An 18,465-nucleotide genomic window follows, 5' to 3' on the forward strand; every position below is an offset into this window, starting at 1 on the left:
TGATTTAACAGATTAAAATAGTTTGTTTTTTTTAATTACCAATTTGAATGATCATCTGTGGAGGAGCTGAAACATAACATGTAAAAAAAGAAAAAGTCTGGTTAACGCAGCTCAAACTTTAACTTCACAGTTGTTAAATCAAGTAATTTATGACAACGGAGGACGGCTGGGGGTGATAACCCCCATGGCACTTCTGCAGTGTAAAGGCAGAAACCGGATTTTATTCTTGTTAAACAAGTCTAACCGGCTGGCTTTTTGAACTGGTTTTTAACACTGGGAACATACGTTACTCTCTTGTGTTCACGACATTTTAAAATTTCTTCACAATGACCAATGTGTACCTTTAAGGTAACCAAACTACCTGGTCTTTCTAGTTGGGTCTGCAATAGCAGACACTGCTGATGCGGAAAAAGTGGCTGAGGGACCCCCGAGTGGCCTGGCCTTCCCGTCAACACCCACTTAGGGACCGGCGAGGCTTTTCTTTACAGCCCAGCTTTCTGCTGAGACCTCAGTTAGCAGGCTGGGGAAGCAGAGGCTTTATGGATGGTTTAACGCAGACCTGGCCGTGGCTCCTCCTGCTGAGCTCTTTTTCTTCTTTTCAAAACACCATCAACTTGATTAAGAAACAAAACCACTCCCACCAGAACTGAAAGCCTTGCACTAAACCCACGCAGTTCAGAGTCAGGGACAACCAAGCACACACACTTCCAGAGGGGCCCCCCCCCCCCGCAGCAAGCACGCTCCTCAGACCGTCACAGCACGTCCGGCAACACGTACAAATGCCGCAGGTTTCAAACAACTGCTCCAATTTTAAGTAATTCTTGGACCACGTGTAACTACTGAGGCCCACTGCCGACGCCAAGGGAAGTGTTTAAGCAGCAATGGTCCCCAAGGGGAAGGTTCTACTCGTGATGTTTGTCGGTGGCTGCTGGCACACGCCGTGACGGCTAGTGCTGTCAGTCACGTGTGTGAAGGTACTCACTGGGATGGAGACGTCTGGCCGTCTGTCTCCTCATCTTCTCTGCAAGGCTGAATTTTACCGTAGTACAGGGGGTCGCCGAGTGACTGCAGAATAGTCAGCTTTGTCCTCTGAGTGCCGGCTTCGCACTCAAACACGTAGTCGTCTTTCATGTCCTAAGAAAGGCAGCGCGTCCCAGCGTGAACTGGGGGCTCCTGGCAGAGCGGGCAGCCGCGCTGGCTCAGGGGATCCCACAGGGGGTCCTGGTCCTAAAATTCCTGACTGAGCAGGTTAGGATGGAGGTGACGTCCTAGCCCTGTGGGACACCTGAACCTGGACCCTCAGCAAACCTCACCCCCGCTTCTGGCAGAACGCGCGCTTCCCCAGACCTGCAGAGGTCATCGCCCGGGACGGGGAACACAGCCCTGACGCTCCTCGTTCTCTGTCAGTGCTGAATGCTAACTGCCCTGCAGCCACCAAGGGAGAGGAAACAATGTCACTCCACTTTACTTCTTATCCAGTCCTAGACATTTCCCTGCTCTACCTTCTCCTGCCTCCTCAATTTACCACCAGCAGGATTTCACGCATCCCTCCTCCTGTCTTCTCTTTTCATGAAAACACGTAAAATAAAAAGGCCTTCTCTCAATCCTTGGAGATTCTGCTTCTGGCCCTGGTCCTCAGCTCTAGCTCAGAAGAACTCTTTAAAACCTTCCTTTAGGTTTAAAATGTCTTTGCTCAACCCCAGACAAACACCTTCTCAAGTAAGCACAGTCACCAGGCACAGGTGACCCAGCAGCAGGCCGGCACGAGGAGGACACGCAGCACCTGTCTGAGCCTGCCCCAGAGGAGAGCTAGAGCCCAGGGCTCCTTCCCACAAGGAGCTTCGGGAAGGAGAGCGCCACTGGGGCGCCTAGTTAACGATGCCGGAGTGACATGCAGCAGACTGTCACAGACCGCACACACGAGCGCAAGTACTAAACACCGAGACGATAGAACTTTCCAAGGCAAGCCTGCCTCCACTGGTCGTCAGTCTTTCTGCTGCTGCACGTAGAAAGCATCTCACCATTTCACTCCTAGATTCATCTCATTTAGTAAGTTACGCCTATCTCTCCCTTTAAGAAGTCATTACTACAAACAGGAAAACTTACACAGAACGTTTCTCTTAAGAGACATACTTAAAGTAATTTACTAGTTACTAACAAATCAGAACTACCAATATGCAACCGACAGTAAAAACTTAGCCATGCATTAAAATTGCTTTTGAAACTGGCAGCCACACTTCGTGAAAAACAAAACTAAATAGTTGTTTCTTTTTTTAATTCAACAACTCCCAGGAAGTCCTTTTAAATAAAAAGACCATAATACAGGCCACTGCACTTCACGCTCCATCCAGTAAGGGCCCGGTCCGTGCCTCCACCGCCAGACAGGAAGACCGGAGGTCACTCACGTGGGCCGGCCAGACCGCGGGCTGCGAGTCATCAGACTGGATAGACGTCTCCGCTTTCGCGTACTTCTCCACCTAAGCAACAAGCCAGGGAACACGGGACACAGAGGAATCAGCATTGTGACCAAGAGAAGAATCTGAGTGACTCAATACAGTGCACTTTTTAGGACAAGAATTCTTGAATCACTAGTATCACCAACTACTTAAGTAGTTTAAAACTCGCCTGATAGATTCAATTCAACCAACTGGTTTTAAAAATAAACAAAGTCAGGGTGCTTTTGCCCCTCCTGGACAGCGCCCCTTCCTTTCAGCCCATGACAGGAAGGGCGGCGCGCATGGCCTCAGGGCTGGGCAGCACCGCGTCAGCTATGCAGCCTGCCCTCTGAGGCCACAGCCCAGCCTCTGGCGTGGACACTAACTCTCTGCTTCTCAGGCTGCCTTCACGGAGGGCCACGGGAGCCACCAGAGGTCAGCGAGGCTGGCTCTCTCGAGCTGCACCTACAGTCTACTTCTGATGACATTTGGGGTGAGGCTTTTCATACTTTTTAAAAAAAAAATCACAGACAAGAAGAGTAGTCCATGTGTTAGCCTGAAAAGGATGCAGAAGAGCAAACACCTAAGCAATTATTGAGCGCTGAGTAAATAACAAGGAAGCGGGACAGAGAGAAGAGAAAGGAAAGAACCAGGGACCACTCGTCCACAGGCCTCTCTGCGGCCTCTGGTCAGGTATGTCAGGGTCAGGAAGAATGCCACCCCAGGCTCCGCACCTTGGCCACGGCTCCAAGACCAGTCGTTCCCAGTTATCCAGGTTTGAGAGAAAAAGCATTACCAGAAAATTATGGTAAAATCTGGAAAAAACCGGAGGCATTCTATGCATACTTCCGCAATGCGTACCGTCTTCCCCACATTCCAACGTTCTCCGGTTACCACGCCTGCTCTAGACCCTACGTCAAGCAGTGAGTCTCACACAAGTAACCGTGAAAGAAGAACACAGCTTCTAAAGTTGCGCAGTCGATTCAAAAAACAATCCACTATTCTGTTTTTTAAAGAAGTGAGACTCTTTGGCCCAAGTGTGAGTTCCTACTGAACAGAGGAGCCTCGTAGGAAAGGAAGCACAGGTCACGAGCTGACTCACGTCCACTTCAGAAGGCACGGCCAGGTTACAGGGGCTCCGCTTCCACATGTCCACACACTGCAAGAACAAAGACAGCACAAGCACCCCGGAAATCACAACGAGGCAGGGCTCGCGGCCAAGCAGCAGCTCCACCTCTCGCACTCAGACTTACGTTCCCTGCTTTGGAGATCTTGAGGTCGTAATGCTGCCCTGCTCTCCTCTCCCTCCTTTTCTGCAGGAAATCCAGGAGTCTCAGCTGAGGCGGGGGTGGGCCGTGGGACAGGTCCTGCTGGCGGTTCAGAGAGGACCTGGAGTACCTCTTGAAACACCTGGATCATTAAGAGGTTTGAACTAAACAAAGCTCATAAAGGAAGTTCTGAATAAACATGGGCTTCAATAGGAAAGCACTAACTATGCAATTAAATCACAAGTGTCCGCAGGACACCAGAGTGTGTGTGTAGGGGGGGCGGACGCAGGGGGTGGACGCAGAGCCCGACCCAGGAGCACCCAGCCCCACCCACAAGGACGCTACCGTTTCAGCGGGCGCGTGTTCATCTTCTGCCTGTTGTAGAGCAGCCTGTTCGTGGTGCACGCAACGGCGACGGACGGGTCCAGGCAGAGCGGCTCCGCTGTCGCCAGGATCAGCTGGCTCTCCAGCAAGAGCTTGTCCTCCTGCAAAGTGGGCGCACGTGTCAGGACCAGACGTGAGATCTCCAAGTCACATGCACCCCTTAACCCAGACACGGTCTTTGCCACTCCGCTGAGAGCCGGACTGTACGGAGTGAAAGGCACTCTCTGAAGTTCCAACGCAGTGGGTAGGGGTTCAAACCCTGACAGCCACAGCGACACGGCTGAGGGCAGGTCAGCCAGCAGTCCAGTGCACACGGCAGTCCAACTCTAAGGGTGCCATTCCTTAATCCAGCAAATACTGGCTGTGCACTACTGGGTGTCGGGCTGTGTTCTAGGAGTGGGAAGCAGTGGTGAACAAAACACAAAATGCTCTCCTCCTCCCAGGCTGATAGGATCGAGATGGATCGCAGCCTCTTCGGGAACCGGGAGCTAATGGCCTACACTCAGCTGCACTTCATTACACAGAAAGGACTGTGCTGACACTGTGTAAACAAACCCCAGGAGCCCCATTCCAAAGAGAACACAGGCTTTTCACTGGTATATAACCTACTTTCTGAATCCTACTTTTCTATGAAATGTTTTAACAGGTATAACTAATTTTTTTAGAATCAGATAGTCAGTTTATATTGCCGAATAAAAACTTTTACAAGAAAAAAACCCCACTGTTCCTTTCAATGGTTCCATTCAACCTTTAATCACGGAAATTTTAAAACAAATGTTCAGAGCAGAAGCGGAAGGACACCCGGTCACCAGCACCCACTTCCGTTCGACACCTGCCGCTCTCACTCTTTCGGTCCCTGCGTGCTGTGCTGGAGTGACTCACACACACCTGGAACGCCATTCAGTCCCACCGAACACCCTCAGTGTGCACTGCCAGTGGGCCGGGACTTCTACTGGCCAGTCGGTGTTCTTCTACCTCAAGAGTGTTTTCGTTGGTGTGTGAACATGAACGTGAGCCAGCCTTGCACACTGCACTTGGTTCTCCTCTCTCGGACATCTCCCCTTCGGTCTGCAACGACCACCTCTCATCTTAGTTCATGCCACTGACTGGCTGGACCCGACCACCCACTTCCTCAGTATGTAACTTCCAGCGGAGTCTGGCTGGTGGTTTCTTCGTCTTGTCCCTAGTTCTCTGTCACTGCTGGGGGCAGAGGCCCGCCCAGTCTGATTCAGGCTCTATTTTCAGACCACAGTTCACCAGCACCACTGTGTACTTCCTCCCACCACACCAGAGGGACACAGGACCAACTGTCCGTTTTCAGCCCTGCCGGTTTAGTCAGATCTCTGCATTATAAAGACTCCATGAACCTGTAACAGAACAGACTTTCTCATCTAAAGTTTCCAGCTGTCTAGATCCATTAATTCATGAAGATTCCCAAGTGCATCGTGTCTGCTGTACCTGGTAGTTGGCATCTTCCCAGAGAGGACCCTCCTTCAGTTGCCGCCAGGCTGCCTGGCGTACAGCCCACCCAGAATGAAGGCTAGTCCACCCTTCGCTGCTTGGGCTTCCGCACCAGACACTCATGTCCTGCCACCCGCCACGGTGACTGCGGAGTGTGTTTCTGGATATTCTCTCGGTAGCTTTTAACATTCTTCTCGACAAGAGGATCAGACCCCAACTAGAACGCAGCACTTGACAGTTACTGGTACACGGCACCTCACTTTATGACTGCGTCTCACAGGTCACACAACTCTCGTCACTGGCACTTCTGTGGCTGTGGTGACCATCTCTCCCTCTGGCAGCAGGGAGGGGAGCAAACGCTCCAGGGAGCAGGCACCTCATGTACCCCGAGCCCGCACGGGGGCACCTGCTGCTCTCAGGGTACAACGGTTCCCCCGGGTGAACAGGAAAGACAGGCGAGGCCGCTTTAGAACCAAGGTGACAGGAAATCAGGGCACAACCAGCACCTCTTTTTCTTTGAGAGGGTCTACGAGTCCAGGTTTCACCCCGCAGAGACCCCGAGCCCTGGGGCTCACAAAGGAAACACAGATGCCACACGTGAAACTAGGAGCAGAAAGTATCTTTTGCTTGGCTTAGTGACAACTGTTGTTTTATCCTGTATTTTGCCTGTCTGGGATTAAAAGCCAAAACTACTGACCTGGGTCCATTTATGGTTATCACTTGTTATTGAATGCACATCACAGATTAAAGTCTAGAAGAAATCAGAATTGTACAAACACATTAATGCACAGGCGCACAAGCCCAGGAAGACCCCACGGAAAGGCCGAGGCGCCCCTCACCTGCATCGTGGGGCGCAGGAGGATGTGCCTGCTCTGGTAGCCGGGGGGCTTCGTGTGGCTGGACTGCCGGTAGTCCCGGACCTCCGCGAGGACACACCCACAGTGGAAGATGTTCGCCTGTTTTAAGTGAACGTACTTAAGTAAATGTCTTCTTCCAAGAGCCACCTGAGCGAGTTTATCCCGATGTTCTGGGTTCTCCACAGGCCTGCGCAATGTTTCCGGCCGCTCCGACACCGTAATCGGATTTACCACCACACGCATAAACGCTTACCAGGAACCATTTCCTGTTCACCTCTCTGACCCCAGGAGCAGTTTCATGTGGTCTCTCATTACAGACTGACCTTCGCTCGGCGTTTGCGTCTCAGGCCACGGACCACTGGGACTGCTGCCTGCCCTGGCTCACGGCTGCACCGTGCAAGTCCTATCAGTTACGATCTGTCAGCGAGCCCGGCGCAGGCTCAGCTCATGGATGCAGCTGCTACTATCTGCTCTGCTCAGACTTCCAGAAGACAGTCTTTACTACTTAGAGGAAGAAAGCTAACTACAGATTCAAATGATCTTCTGTTAACAGTGTTGTCTGCCAGGCCTTTTTCTAAGGCCAAAGGTAGAACCTTTATGGCTCAAGACCTGCTAACCACCGATGGCCACGGTCACTGACAGCACTGGTCTGCATTGGAATCTTTACTGGGCGCGCTGACCTCCACGGCACTGGTCACTGTCACACTCATGCTTTTCCACAAACACCCACTGAGTTACTACAACAGGAACTATGTGCCCCGTGTGTCAGAACAAGCGTCGAGGACAGACAGTGGTGAGGCCACACTGCGCTCAGTGCAGGAAGGCAGGGAATAAACGCATGAACGGATAACCGAAGTAACCTTAGACGAGAGGAACGCTGCAAAGGCAATACCACGGGACCGAGAGCGGGAAGGGATGAAACCAGAAGGCAGGGGTCCTGCGCACGACAGGACACCCAAGAACGTGAAGCAGGGCCCCTTTCTGCTGCTGTTTCGTAAGATTAACCTGTGGAAGAATTCACCCAGGGGCTCCAGGGTGGAAGCGGGAGGTTCAGCAGGGCGCCTGCAGCCAGCCCGGACCGTCAGGCTGACCGCTGCTCATGGACTGTGTGTTTAAGGTCAAGGTAAGAGGAGGGTCAGCCATCAGGTCCCAAAGACGAGTGACAGAACTTGTCTGGGAGGGGAACTGAAAGTCCTGCTTTGTCATGTCAAGTTGAAGAACCTGTTCCCCATCCCAGGAAATCTGTTTGGCATGGTCATCGTGACAGAGATAAGGGACCACTCGTCATTTAAGGCTGGTCGAGGTCATCCAGGGAAGAGCGCGTTACTAAAAAACAGCACACTTAGGACTGCGCCCCGAGCCCGAACACGTCTGTGGGTGGCAGGGATGAGTGGACAGCACAGACCCACAGCAGCAAAGAGCACAAGCACAGACGCCTTATCCCAGAAGCCAAAAGGTTATTTCAAGGAGGAAGTGAGAGGGTCATTTGTGCTGAACTTGGCAAACAGACCGACGAAGACGGGGATAGGAAAGGGCTTTCTAAGGAAGGTGACAGCACAGCACACTGTCACCACGCGGGAGCTAGGTGCTGAAGAGGAGCGGGGACCCCCCACCAGGCGGGCAGCCGGCGTGGACAGCGACGTGAGGGTGCTGCAGGACCAGTGCTAGGTGGGGACCGTGGCCCCACCCGACAGCTGCTTGTCCTCAGCAAAGACCACAGTGTGGCTGGGGGCACCAAGGGAGTGTGCAGTTTCTCCCCCAGTTCCTTGACTGTGGCTACAGGGAGATTTCCAGTGGATGAGCTAGTGTTCACAGTGACTTCAGAAGAATCAACTAAGCCCACACACTTCCATACAGCCCACAGGATGAATATCTCACAAGCCGATTTTCATACGGCCACTTACGATGTTTCATTTCACGTCCTAAGCGCTATCAAGACCACAAACAAATATTCACTGTTACTAAACAACACGTAGGTGACAAACCTAAGGACATTCACAGAGAAAAAAATCTGTACCTGGGATTTTTCTAGGAGATCAACCAAGATAGGAGGTAATTCTTCAGCATCCAAGTATTCAAGCAACTCTCCTTCTTCATAAGGCAGCCGAATGGTCTCTGAATCTTAATTTAAAAAACATAAAGTTTCTGAAATTATGAGGCTCACAGAAAAGCCTAGGTGCTTAATTTAAATGACTTTCCAAAAAAATAAAAATAAAAATAAAACCAAGGCTCTCCTAAAGTCATTCTTTATGTGAGTCTTATAAATAATCACTTTACATATTGCTAAAAAACCTAATAAACTGTGTAGAATTTCAGATCAGAAAGGAAACGCCTAACACACCACGGGAAAACCCCTGGCGTGACGGTCACAACACAGACCACAGCCGGCAGGACGACAGCCAGAGGACGGTCAAATCCCAGCGTCTGCTGTGCCCAAAGACTGCTTAATCTGATACGGAACTCAGTGATAATCTGGTGCCTCTTCTGAACAATGGTCACTTAGAGGATAAAATTCTCTTGGAGTAACATTTTATCATTAATTATCAACACAAGAAGAAATTAGGTGAGTTCCTTGTAGAACTCATAATATCAACGATACCAAATTTTTAGATGCCTCTTCAGTGAAATCTAATTCTGTAAACTTTATTTTCATGATCACGTTCATAATAGTAAAATGTTAGCATATGTAAATTATTCAAAAGGCAGTAAGTCTGCTTAATTTTGAGTGTTTCAGACTCAGAGCATATTTCAAAATGTAGAAGAAAAACACACCATAAAACACCTTATGCTATTTTAAAATATTAACGGCAATAAAATTTTGACAATTTAAAAACTGCATCTTTTATAACTACAACCACCTGTCTCAATCAAAAACACTTCTCAAATGCACATTCCAGGAGGATTAATCGCATTAGAGATAATTTGGAGGGACATCAGGGGTCAAAGTCGTCTCTGATCAGGTCCTCACTGATCTAAGGCCAGACCACTCTGCAGGGTGAGGAACCGCTCCTGGACGCAGCCCACCCTGCCAGGCAGAGGGGTTCCTGGGCTGCTGCCGCCTGGAGGTTCTTACCTGATCCATTTTTTCCCCTGAGCATCAAAGAATATCCCTCATTTCCTGGGTACAGGTTGACCACTAAACATGACAATGTCTCTTGCATAACAAGCTTCTCCAGCAAGTTCACATTTCTTCTTAACTTCTGCTTTGAAAAGAGGCAGCGGTCACGGAAACAGCCCTGCATGACTGTGACAGACAGACACCACCGGGACTGCACAGAGGCGGTCCGGATGACCGGGTCGGCTCAGGCCGCACCGCAACCCTGCATGCGGAGGGAGGACTCCCCACACACAGCTACTGAGCACACGCCATCCACGTGAACCGAATTTTGATCTATTGCCATGTTTATGCCAATTCGTATCACAAAGAAAACCAGTGATCTATACAATAAAAAGCGGCTCTGGCTGGGGTGGCTCGGTGGATTGAGCGCCACTCTGCGAACCAAAGGGCCGCCAGTTCCATTCCCTGTCCAACCCGGGCCCAGGCCTGGGCTGCGGGCCAGCTCCCCAGCAGGGTGTGTGCGAGAGGCAACCACACACTGATGTTCCCCTTTCTCCTAGGGAGTAAGAAACATAAAATTTAAAGAAGTTAAAAAGTGAAATAGTTCTCTACCACTAAAGAATCTGGGGCATTTTCCTTGGTGGTAGAGATGCACATTTCTTAAATATTTTATGGCCTAAATCAGATTCAAACGAGTTCAATAGCTCAAATTCACTGAAATGTTAAACTCAAAAATACCTAATTGTTAAGAGGACGTGGGCAATTTAAGCAATTTTCTGTAAATTCTATTTAACTATTCCTTAGAAACTACTATTAAAAAACCCATCAGAAAATATAATACAGGTACATTAAAATCCATTGTTTTAGAAATGCATGATTTAAAATAAAACCCAATTATAAATATAACAATTCCTGTCATGAAATCTTATTTGCAAAAGATATCAGTCAATAGAGTATTTTTGCATGAACTCAAAATCACGTTTTGAGTATCCTGTACAAAGTATGTCTACGCAGGCATGTGCAGAGAGAAATGACAAATACCAGACCTCCTGTCACCAGGGAATCACAATGCTACATTGTTATATTTACAAACGTGACAAAACAACGTTCAACCACCTCGATATGGAAAACAAAAACTAGTAAAGAGACTAAAGTTTTCAAGTCTTTGTAAGTGTGGGAAAACCCTCACCACCTGCCATAGGCCAGGACAGGTAGCTTCGGACAGTGTGGGCCCCCTCCAGGACACGGGCTGGCCCATTAGCTGTGGGCAGCGCACACAGGTCCGAAGGCACATTTCCTACAGGGCAAGTCAGTGTCTCAGGCTCATGGGCCACACGGCCTGTGTCGTCGCACAGAGAAGCTGGCTGCAGGGAAGGTACTGACTGTACGAGAGACAGCGGGTGTGGCCGGACACCTGCACCACTTTATTTACAGGGCGCACAGCAGGCCAGGTGCGGCTGGTGGGCAAGGGCAGCTGACCCCAACAGAGGGCCGCACTCCTGGACCTCTCCTATCTTCGTTCTGTCTCTGGGGGGAAGAGTATCTTCATCACACCGATTACAGTGGTAGTTTCTTGGGCGTATACGTGTGAAAACTTATAAAATGTGTACTTTCATTATTTTATTAATGTGAAATTTACAATACATCAATTATATCTCAATTAAACTTCTACAAAACATACTGTAAGATTCATTTACAGTTTAACAAGCATCTTTCTGCTAATGTAAAGATTTCAGAAGTTAGATGGAATATCACTGATTTTTTTTTTTTACCTAAAAGTTAAAACGGTATTCTTGTTTTTTAAATCCTCACTTGAGGATCTGCTTGTTGATTTTTAGAGAGAGGAAGGGGAGGAGGAGGTGAGGGGGGGAGAGAAACACTGACTGGCTGCTTCCCGTTAGGTGCCCTGACCAGGAATCGAACCTGCAACCTTTCAGTATATGAGACGACACTTCAACCAACTGAGTCACCTGGCCAGGGCTAAAATGATATTCATTTTAAAGTTAAAGAGAGTTAACAGAAGCTCACAGAGCCTTTTAAGACCCCTACAATCCAAAAGTACAATAAATATCAAGAAATCAATTTCGATTAAATTTGGATTGTCTATACTTTTATGCGAAATAAAAATGAATTAATTTAACCTGGCCACGAACTAATTTTTGTTACCAAATTCATCATGTTTTACTGTACCTGCTTTTACTACAAGCCTTGTAAGAGCTTTAACTCTCCAGGCTAAGTCACCATGAGGAAACAGTTAACTTTCTCCTGTCTTCAGTCTACAAATCATTTATCAGGAGAGAAAAGAAACAAAGACTATGCCGGGTGGGGCAAAGTGGGTTCACAGCTGTTCTGGAAAACACTGCAGTCACTAAGTAAGACTAAGCCGTGTTCCACGGACTCACAACTACAAACCTACTTTCTGGGCCTGTACACACAGTGGCCTCGCTGCTTCTGACCTCCTGCCGGACATCCTGTTCCTCGGTAAGCACTGCCCCCCCGGCCCCCCACCTAAGCAGGTAGAGAGCAGAGCTCTCCACCCTGTGGCCAGAGCTCTGGGTCAGCTGCGCAACTGGCTAGAATCTGGCTGGAAGAGATGTTGGTTCACTCACAGAAATATCAATCAGTATCTGTTTCAAATGTAACTGGTTAAATTTCCTTCTTTACACTTCAAAAGCTGTAATGATATAAAAAATGTGTACTTACCTTAACCTCAGGCTCTTTTTCACATTCTTCAATGTATAAGTCATAGAGCTTTTGAAATATAGATTTTCTAAAATTTAAAACAAAGACAATGTACAAAATAACGTGAAAACAAGGATCATTGTAAAATAAATGTTACTGAATTTTTCCCACTATTCCCCCCGCCAATTTCTGAAGATGGGGGGTGACCTGGACACGGTGACTAGCAGCAGCCTGGGCAGCCCTAGCGCGTGCGAGTCCGAGACACAGCCGTGCGAGTCCGAGACACAGCCGTGCGAGTCCGAGACACAGCGCTGCGAGCACCGCGCCCAACGGAGAGCAACAGCGAGAGGCCTGCAGGGCCCCTGGGACGCCGCCCGCTAACGAAGTACCCTACCTGCCACCAGACAGGTGTTTCCTCTTAGGGGGTCTCTGTCGGGCACTCTCGATGATGTACTGGAAAAGAAAGGGCCGTGAAACAGCGCGCCTGTTGCTCAGTGAACGAACGCAAAGTGTATTTAAAAACGTACATCAGGCTGAAAAGGCTCTTCAGTCACTCGAGTGTCTAATTCACACGAAATGATACCTTGTAGGAAAAACGATTAAAGTCCTAAACATGCTACATGTAAGAGAAATTTAAACTGCATTTCCTCGCTACAATACAAGTGAAGTCATACTGCTTTACAATTGTGATTTCACAGGTCAGACATTCTCAGCATGTCTCACGGTTGTTCAGAACACGCACAGTACCACACTCAACTGTAAGGACTCTCTATATTTTCAGCTACTCGTCCCTGTCACTCAGCGATTAGAAAACTTGTCGCAACAGGAAAACACAATTTTAGAAATTCTATGTCCTTCTTTAAATAACATTTCCTCTGCAGCATTATTTTTTATTCTACAGCGTTATTATCTGAGAATTTCAAATAAATGATTCAAACATCACCCAATATTTTTATATATTTACAGCAAAATTATTTGCATACTTGTCCTAAAATAATGTTAATGTACTCCTCTGACAATCAGACAAAAAGCTCTTACAACTGAGGTTTCTTCAATTAAAGTCAACGCAATTTCAATACATAACTTAGTCATGCCTCACCTCCGCACGGTCCAACGCTAGTTCTACAGCTTGTTGCTGTAAAAAACAAATAAATGTATTTAGTAATATTAGTTATTTTCACAAAAAATAATATACACATAACATTTGTAATTAAATGCTTACGTGTGTTTAATTTTCTAAAATAAGTCCGACACATTTTCCTTTATTTCTGTCCTCCACCCCCCTGCACTAACATAAGCTCCAAAGAACAAACACGGGAGTCTGAGGCACCCGATTATGACAACAAATTAGACAAGTGCTAAGACGGCTCTCCCCGGCCAGGGCGTGAGCCTGACCCAGGGCCGAGGGCTGGAGACGGTAACCACTGCCACTCTGTGAACTTGGCCGTCCTTGGCACTCTCAGCGCTCCGCTCCCTACGCTCTATGGGACACCACGTATGCAATTCACGTGAAGCAAAGACTCGACCCTCCTGATCTGCTAGGAACCCTGCAAAGTGGGGGTGCTAGGATGCTGGTGCCTAACGCCAGCTTAGAGATCGCTAATACACCCCTGCACCGAGTCTCCATCATCACATTTTTAGGTCGGTGCCTAGTAGAAAATACGTGGCTGATTACCACGTTTCAAAGACTTGAAGATACCACCAACTATAAGCAAGCATCGTTACTAATTTAGGCAACATGAAGAAAAAAGTGTCACCGGGTAAAACTGTAAGATGCCACCGAATGCAGACTCATCGTCGATTCAGTAATATTAAACTGTGAACGAGAAGGCATCTTACGGTTGACGAACTACAGTATTACTACCGCTTGTGCGGTTTAGGATCTGTCACTGAATTCCCATCTTCCATCCACTACTTGGAGACCCTTATTTTAAGGCAAGAGGGAGAAATGAGAGGGTAATCTCCATCTCCCTCATTTGTAAAGACACCTAAAAATAAAAGTACTAGGTTTCAAACAAAATTAAGCAAATACACCACCACCCATTCCTCCTTCTAGTTACTTATGTTTTCATTCAAAATAACAGGCGTTTTTAATTCCACTGAGGCACAGATCTTTCGTTTTTTTACTTACAAGGACCTTCCATTTTTGTTTTATTCTGTAGACCCCACCAACTCAACCTTCCAAGCTGCATGGAGGAAAACCTCCCAGTGCCCACCACAGCCCCATGAGGCTGAGGGAGGCACAAGCACTGCTGGAGTCGGGACTCCCAGGAGGAGGGGTCCACAGGAGGACAAAGGCAGCCAGCCTTTGTGGTGGGACCACAGTAAAAACACCCTCAAACTTCCACAGTGTAGTTAAGTGAGGAAGTCTGAAATACGTCATTTCGAAGGATACGTGTACTGATGTGTTAACAAATCTCATAAAGAGCGGATTCCCAATGAAACGGGGCGAGATGAGGTTCTTGAGTACAAAGCATTTCCCAGCGCAAACGTTGAACTCTGGATATAAACACCTGACAAATACCTAAGGTCTTTAAATTCTTTGGGCCATAAAACCTTGGAGTTTACATAAAAAGTTGAAACAATCACAATCAAATACATACCCTAGGGCAATTTTTAGTGGCCCACCTTCTCAGGTAAACAAACCCTTCCCTTCTGAAATCAAACCCCCTCCCTCCAAGCTCAGGGAGACTCCCACCTCAAGGGCCAGGGTCCAGGACACACTGCCTGGTTCCTAGTCTTCACAGAGGACCCCTGTGCCCACGTGGGCACGTCACCGAAGGCCAGGCCTGCGCCCTCTGCCCCCTGCCCCAGCTCCGCCTGCCTCTCACAGAGCCGGGCAGAGGGGCCGGGTCCCACAGGGAGAAGGAAGATGCGTGTTTTCTAAGGTTCACCTAACGTGGTGGGCGGTGTTCACTCACTCGCCTATGGTCAAGTGCCGCTGCTGCTTTACTGCTTTACACAGTGCCCCCGCCCGCCCCCATCATCTGTAATTCTTTAATGGCGACAGTCAAAGGCACACCCCAAAGTATGTTTAGTGACTGTGACTCCGGGAACAGAAATGTGCCATTAGAAGGCTAACACTAATGTTCCCAAATGTCATTTGCAGTAAGCATGTTATGTTTAAAACATTTTTTTAAATCTAAATTGAGAGAAACTTGAATATATGAGAAATCCCTAAAGTATCTCTATTAACAACCATCCTCCTTAACAATGATTTGGACTATGGTACATAGAAGTACATACTTTTTAAATAGTTCACAGAGATAAAGGTGGATTATCTGTACAACCTGCATACAGTAATTGTAACATTGAATTGGGAGATAAGCCCCCGGTTTTGTGGAGATTTTGCAAGTGGTTACTAAGTAATTTCCAAGTCAGGGATCTTGAACAGGTTATAGGAGGATTTGTGCATCTATAATACAGGTGTTTTTACGGAGATAAAAGAACATCCTAAAACACAAATGATAACCTACTGAGCGGCAGCTTACCATCGTGGTAGGAAGGAGGGTCCGAAAGAAACTTAACTGCGCAGATGAAGCAGGGTGAAAACCAGGTCTTTCAGTAACAACTTCATAGCACTGCAGGGCAGAGACAAAACCCCATGTTAACATAAAGCTACCAAGAGAAATGAGATGACTTAGTAATTGGTAAGAGAAATTATGTGAAGCATATGACTTTCTAACACATTTTTCAATAACTGGCAACAAAATCCCTGTACCGCCACCCATCCCTTCACTGTTGACAAGCACAGCTTCGTTCGACAGGTGGGGCAGAACGGAGTCTGCGCGTCCAGACGCCGCCTCCCGTTCTTCAGAAACACTGAACACACGGACAGCGAAGGACTAAGGGTTTAATTAATGTCCCTGGCCATCCTGCGGCTCCCTGTCACCACTGTCCACTGGCCTTGACCCCGCGCACTCACTATTCCAACCACACGGCTCGGCGGACCTGGGGAGGGAGTCCTCCAATGCTGCCCCCCCAGGCCACGCCCCTCCTCCCGCCAACTGGACCCTCTCCCCACAAATCCCCATCCCAGATCCTCACCCTGGCTGCACACAGAGCAGACCCTCGGAGCGCTAACCAGGGGACCGCCTGCGCCCCGCTCCAGGGAGCTCGGGAAATGGCCCGCAGCAGGTGTCCAGTGGCTGCCGGCCCCGAAGTCCACCACTGTGTCCCCTCTGCCTCCCAGAGATGGTGTCTGTTCGTGCTGAGTGATGCTACTTCAGGCTGATTTTTCATTGAATTCTTTACCTAACTCCTTGTGACCTGCGTGTCTGTCCATATAAGTGACACCTTCAAGTGACACAAAACAGTATTTTCCATGTAAAATTATTTTGGTGAACCCAAAGCTTAGGTTCTGCCAGTTTCAGTTTATTAAAGGGGGGGGGGGGGGGCTGGAAGGAGGAGGGAGGAAACAGGAGGGGAAAAAACACCCAAACCAGAAAGATTAGTGCCTTAATCATTAAAAAAAAAAAAGATTAAGACAGTAACCCTAACCTTCAAGACCTCACAGGAGATTTACTATGAAGTCAAGCTAAGGTGAAACCTTCCCGACCAGTGAATCTAAAGCTGAAGACACTCGACACACAGGCAAAACGGGACGGCTGTAAAATCAGATCTCTACCGGCTTCTCTCCTTTTGGACAAGACCAAGTGTAAAATCAGGTCTCTGGTCACTCAACTGGGGCGGGGCGGTGAGGAAGGCTTAGCGACCTCCCATTATTTCAGGGCTACAGCCGAAACCCAGCTCCCGCCGCTCACGGAGCGAACATCCGGACGCGGCCCAGGGCGCCCAGAAGTCAGAGAAAACCGCTGTGACCTCGTCGTTGCGGAGCCACACGGCCCTCGGATCGCGCTCGACGGGAACACACCCGTCTCCATTTCTCATCTTAGATTCTGTCTGCGCAATCTTACAACTTTCAGACCAATCAACCCTGCACCGGCATGTAAATTTTTACGAGCGAAGCATTTAAAATAAAGACCCGCTTCTGCCCAGATCAACATACATTTCTTTTTCTCAACTTGGAGCTGTTTACATCCTGGTGATCCACCGCCGCACCGTCCAGACTCTACCTGGGAAACACCTCGCTGACCGCTGGGGACGGAGTCCCACCAGGCCCCGAACGCACGGCACGCACGGACTCGCAGGCGCGCGCCCAGTTCGCGTCCGAACCCCCGGTCACCATGGCGACGACCAGCAGCCCATCCCATTCCGACGTCGCAATCGACCCCGCGGATTTCTCTGACCGACCTGAGTTTCTTCCAACGGCTCGAGCTTTCCGGAACGACTCGGGCTTCACCAGCAAACCGCCGCCACTGGACAGCGAGGAGAACGACCTCGATTTTACGTGGACCCCGAAAAAGCCGCCCCCAAAGACGCGCTCGCGAAACACTCGCGCGTTTCCCAGTACCTGGGACTGGACCCCGAAAATCAAAACCGCAAAGCGTGCCTGGCGGCACCGTGAGGGGCAGCGGAGCTGACCGCCCGGAGGACGTCTGGCTGAGCGCGGCCCGTCTCTCTGCGGACACCGTTTTCCTCCCCCTCCGCCGGACTCCCGAAAGCGCGAAAAGCTACTCGGGAAGCCGCCCCTCGCCTCTAACCCTGCCTGCCGCCGCCCACCTGTGCAGCCACCGCCCCACTGTGACCCGTTATCGCGCCTCAGGCTCCGCCAGGTCGCGACGCGCGAGCCCTACCGGCCGCTCGCTCCGCCAGCCCCCCGCCTGCGCGACGCCGCAGACGCTCCAGGGCCTGTTCCGGTGCCGCACTTCCGGCCGGCGTGCTGGGCGGGGCGACGGCGCCCGCGGGCGGAAGTGGTGGCGCTGGGGGGCCGGGCGCGCTGGCCCGACTTGGGCGCCAGGGGGCGTCGCCGCAGCGCAGGTGCCCGCGGGGCTGGTCTCGGAGTTTCCGGTCCTCACTGTGTGAGGATGGATGGGGGATGTTCAAGGGGCAGGGGTCCTGCAGAATTTATGGTGGAGGAAACCTGGGGCGGTCTTTCCTTGCTGTTCCGCCTGTCCGATGGAAAGGGAATGACGTGATCCCGCATTGCTGGTCCCAGCCATGTAGCCTTTGATAGTGTATCAAGTGCCAATGAATTTCATGTTGGGAAAAAACAACCCCAAACCATCACTGAACCGTTTTTACAATTCAGACACTGAGTCACTAGCTCACGTTGCAATGTCTGTGGTTCTGTTAGGTGGCAGCTAGGAATGAGCGGCCAGAGGGGAAATAAAGGCAGGGCCCTCTTGTCCCAGCATCACAAGCAATAACAGCGCAGGAGGAGGAGAGAGTCCTTGAGCCTGTGCTGAGGAAAGGGGCTC

The 18,465-nt window shown here is 49.5% G+C and overlaps 1 protein-coding gene across 14 annotated transcripts in view; it reads right to left on the minus strand.

The window, feature by feature from the left end:
* SUPT20H (SPT20 homolog, SAGA complex component) overlaps nt 1-17,905 on the minus strand; it is a 30,586-nt gene extending 12,681 nt beyond the window's left edge. For 3 of the 14 annotated variants that reach the window (XR_011650727.1, XM_053916374.2, XM_053916373.1), the window contains exons 1-16: nt 17,154-17,387; nt 16,193-16,441; nt 15,637-15,726; nt 13,245-13,280; nt 12,540-12,598; nt 12,167-12,233; nt 9,479-9,605; nt 8,423-8,526; nt 6,388-6,504; nt 6,246-6,299; nt 4,049-4,188; nt 3,689-3,845; nt 3,538-3,594; nt 2,406-2,477; nt 983-1,134; nt 40-66 (exon numbers count right to left, since the gene is read on the minus strand). Coding sequence is in view for 13 of the 14 variants with exons in the window: in XM_053916374.2 (XP_053772349.1) it covers nt 40-66; nt 983-1,134; nt 2,406-2,477; nt 3,538-3,594; nt 3,689-3,845; nt 4,049-4,188; nt 6,246-6,299; nt 6,388-6,504; nt 8,423-8,526; nt 9,479-9,605; nt 12,167-12,233; nt 12,540-12,598; nt 13,245-13,280; nt 15,637-15,726; nt 16,193-16,387 (1,454 nt within the window). In the remaining variant the exon portion in view is untranslated. The other 11 variants (XM_053916385.2, XM_053916375.2, XM_053916377.2 and 8 more) reach the window with 9 other exon arrangements.
* Between the last annotated feature and the right edge of the window lie 560 nt (nt 17,906-18,465).

The sequence above is a fragment of the Desmodus rotundus genome, chromosome 13 (genome assembly GCF_022682495.2).
Source record: "Desmodus rotundus isolate HL8 chromosome 13, HLdesRot8A.1, whole genome shotgun sequence".
In the NCBI taxonomy this organism is placed as follows: domain Eukaryota; kingdom Metazoa; phylum Chordata; class Mammalia; order Chiroptera; family Phyllostomidae; genus Desmodus; species Desmodus rotundus.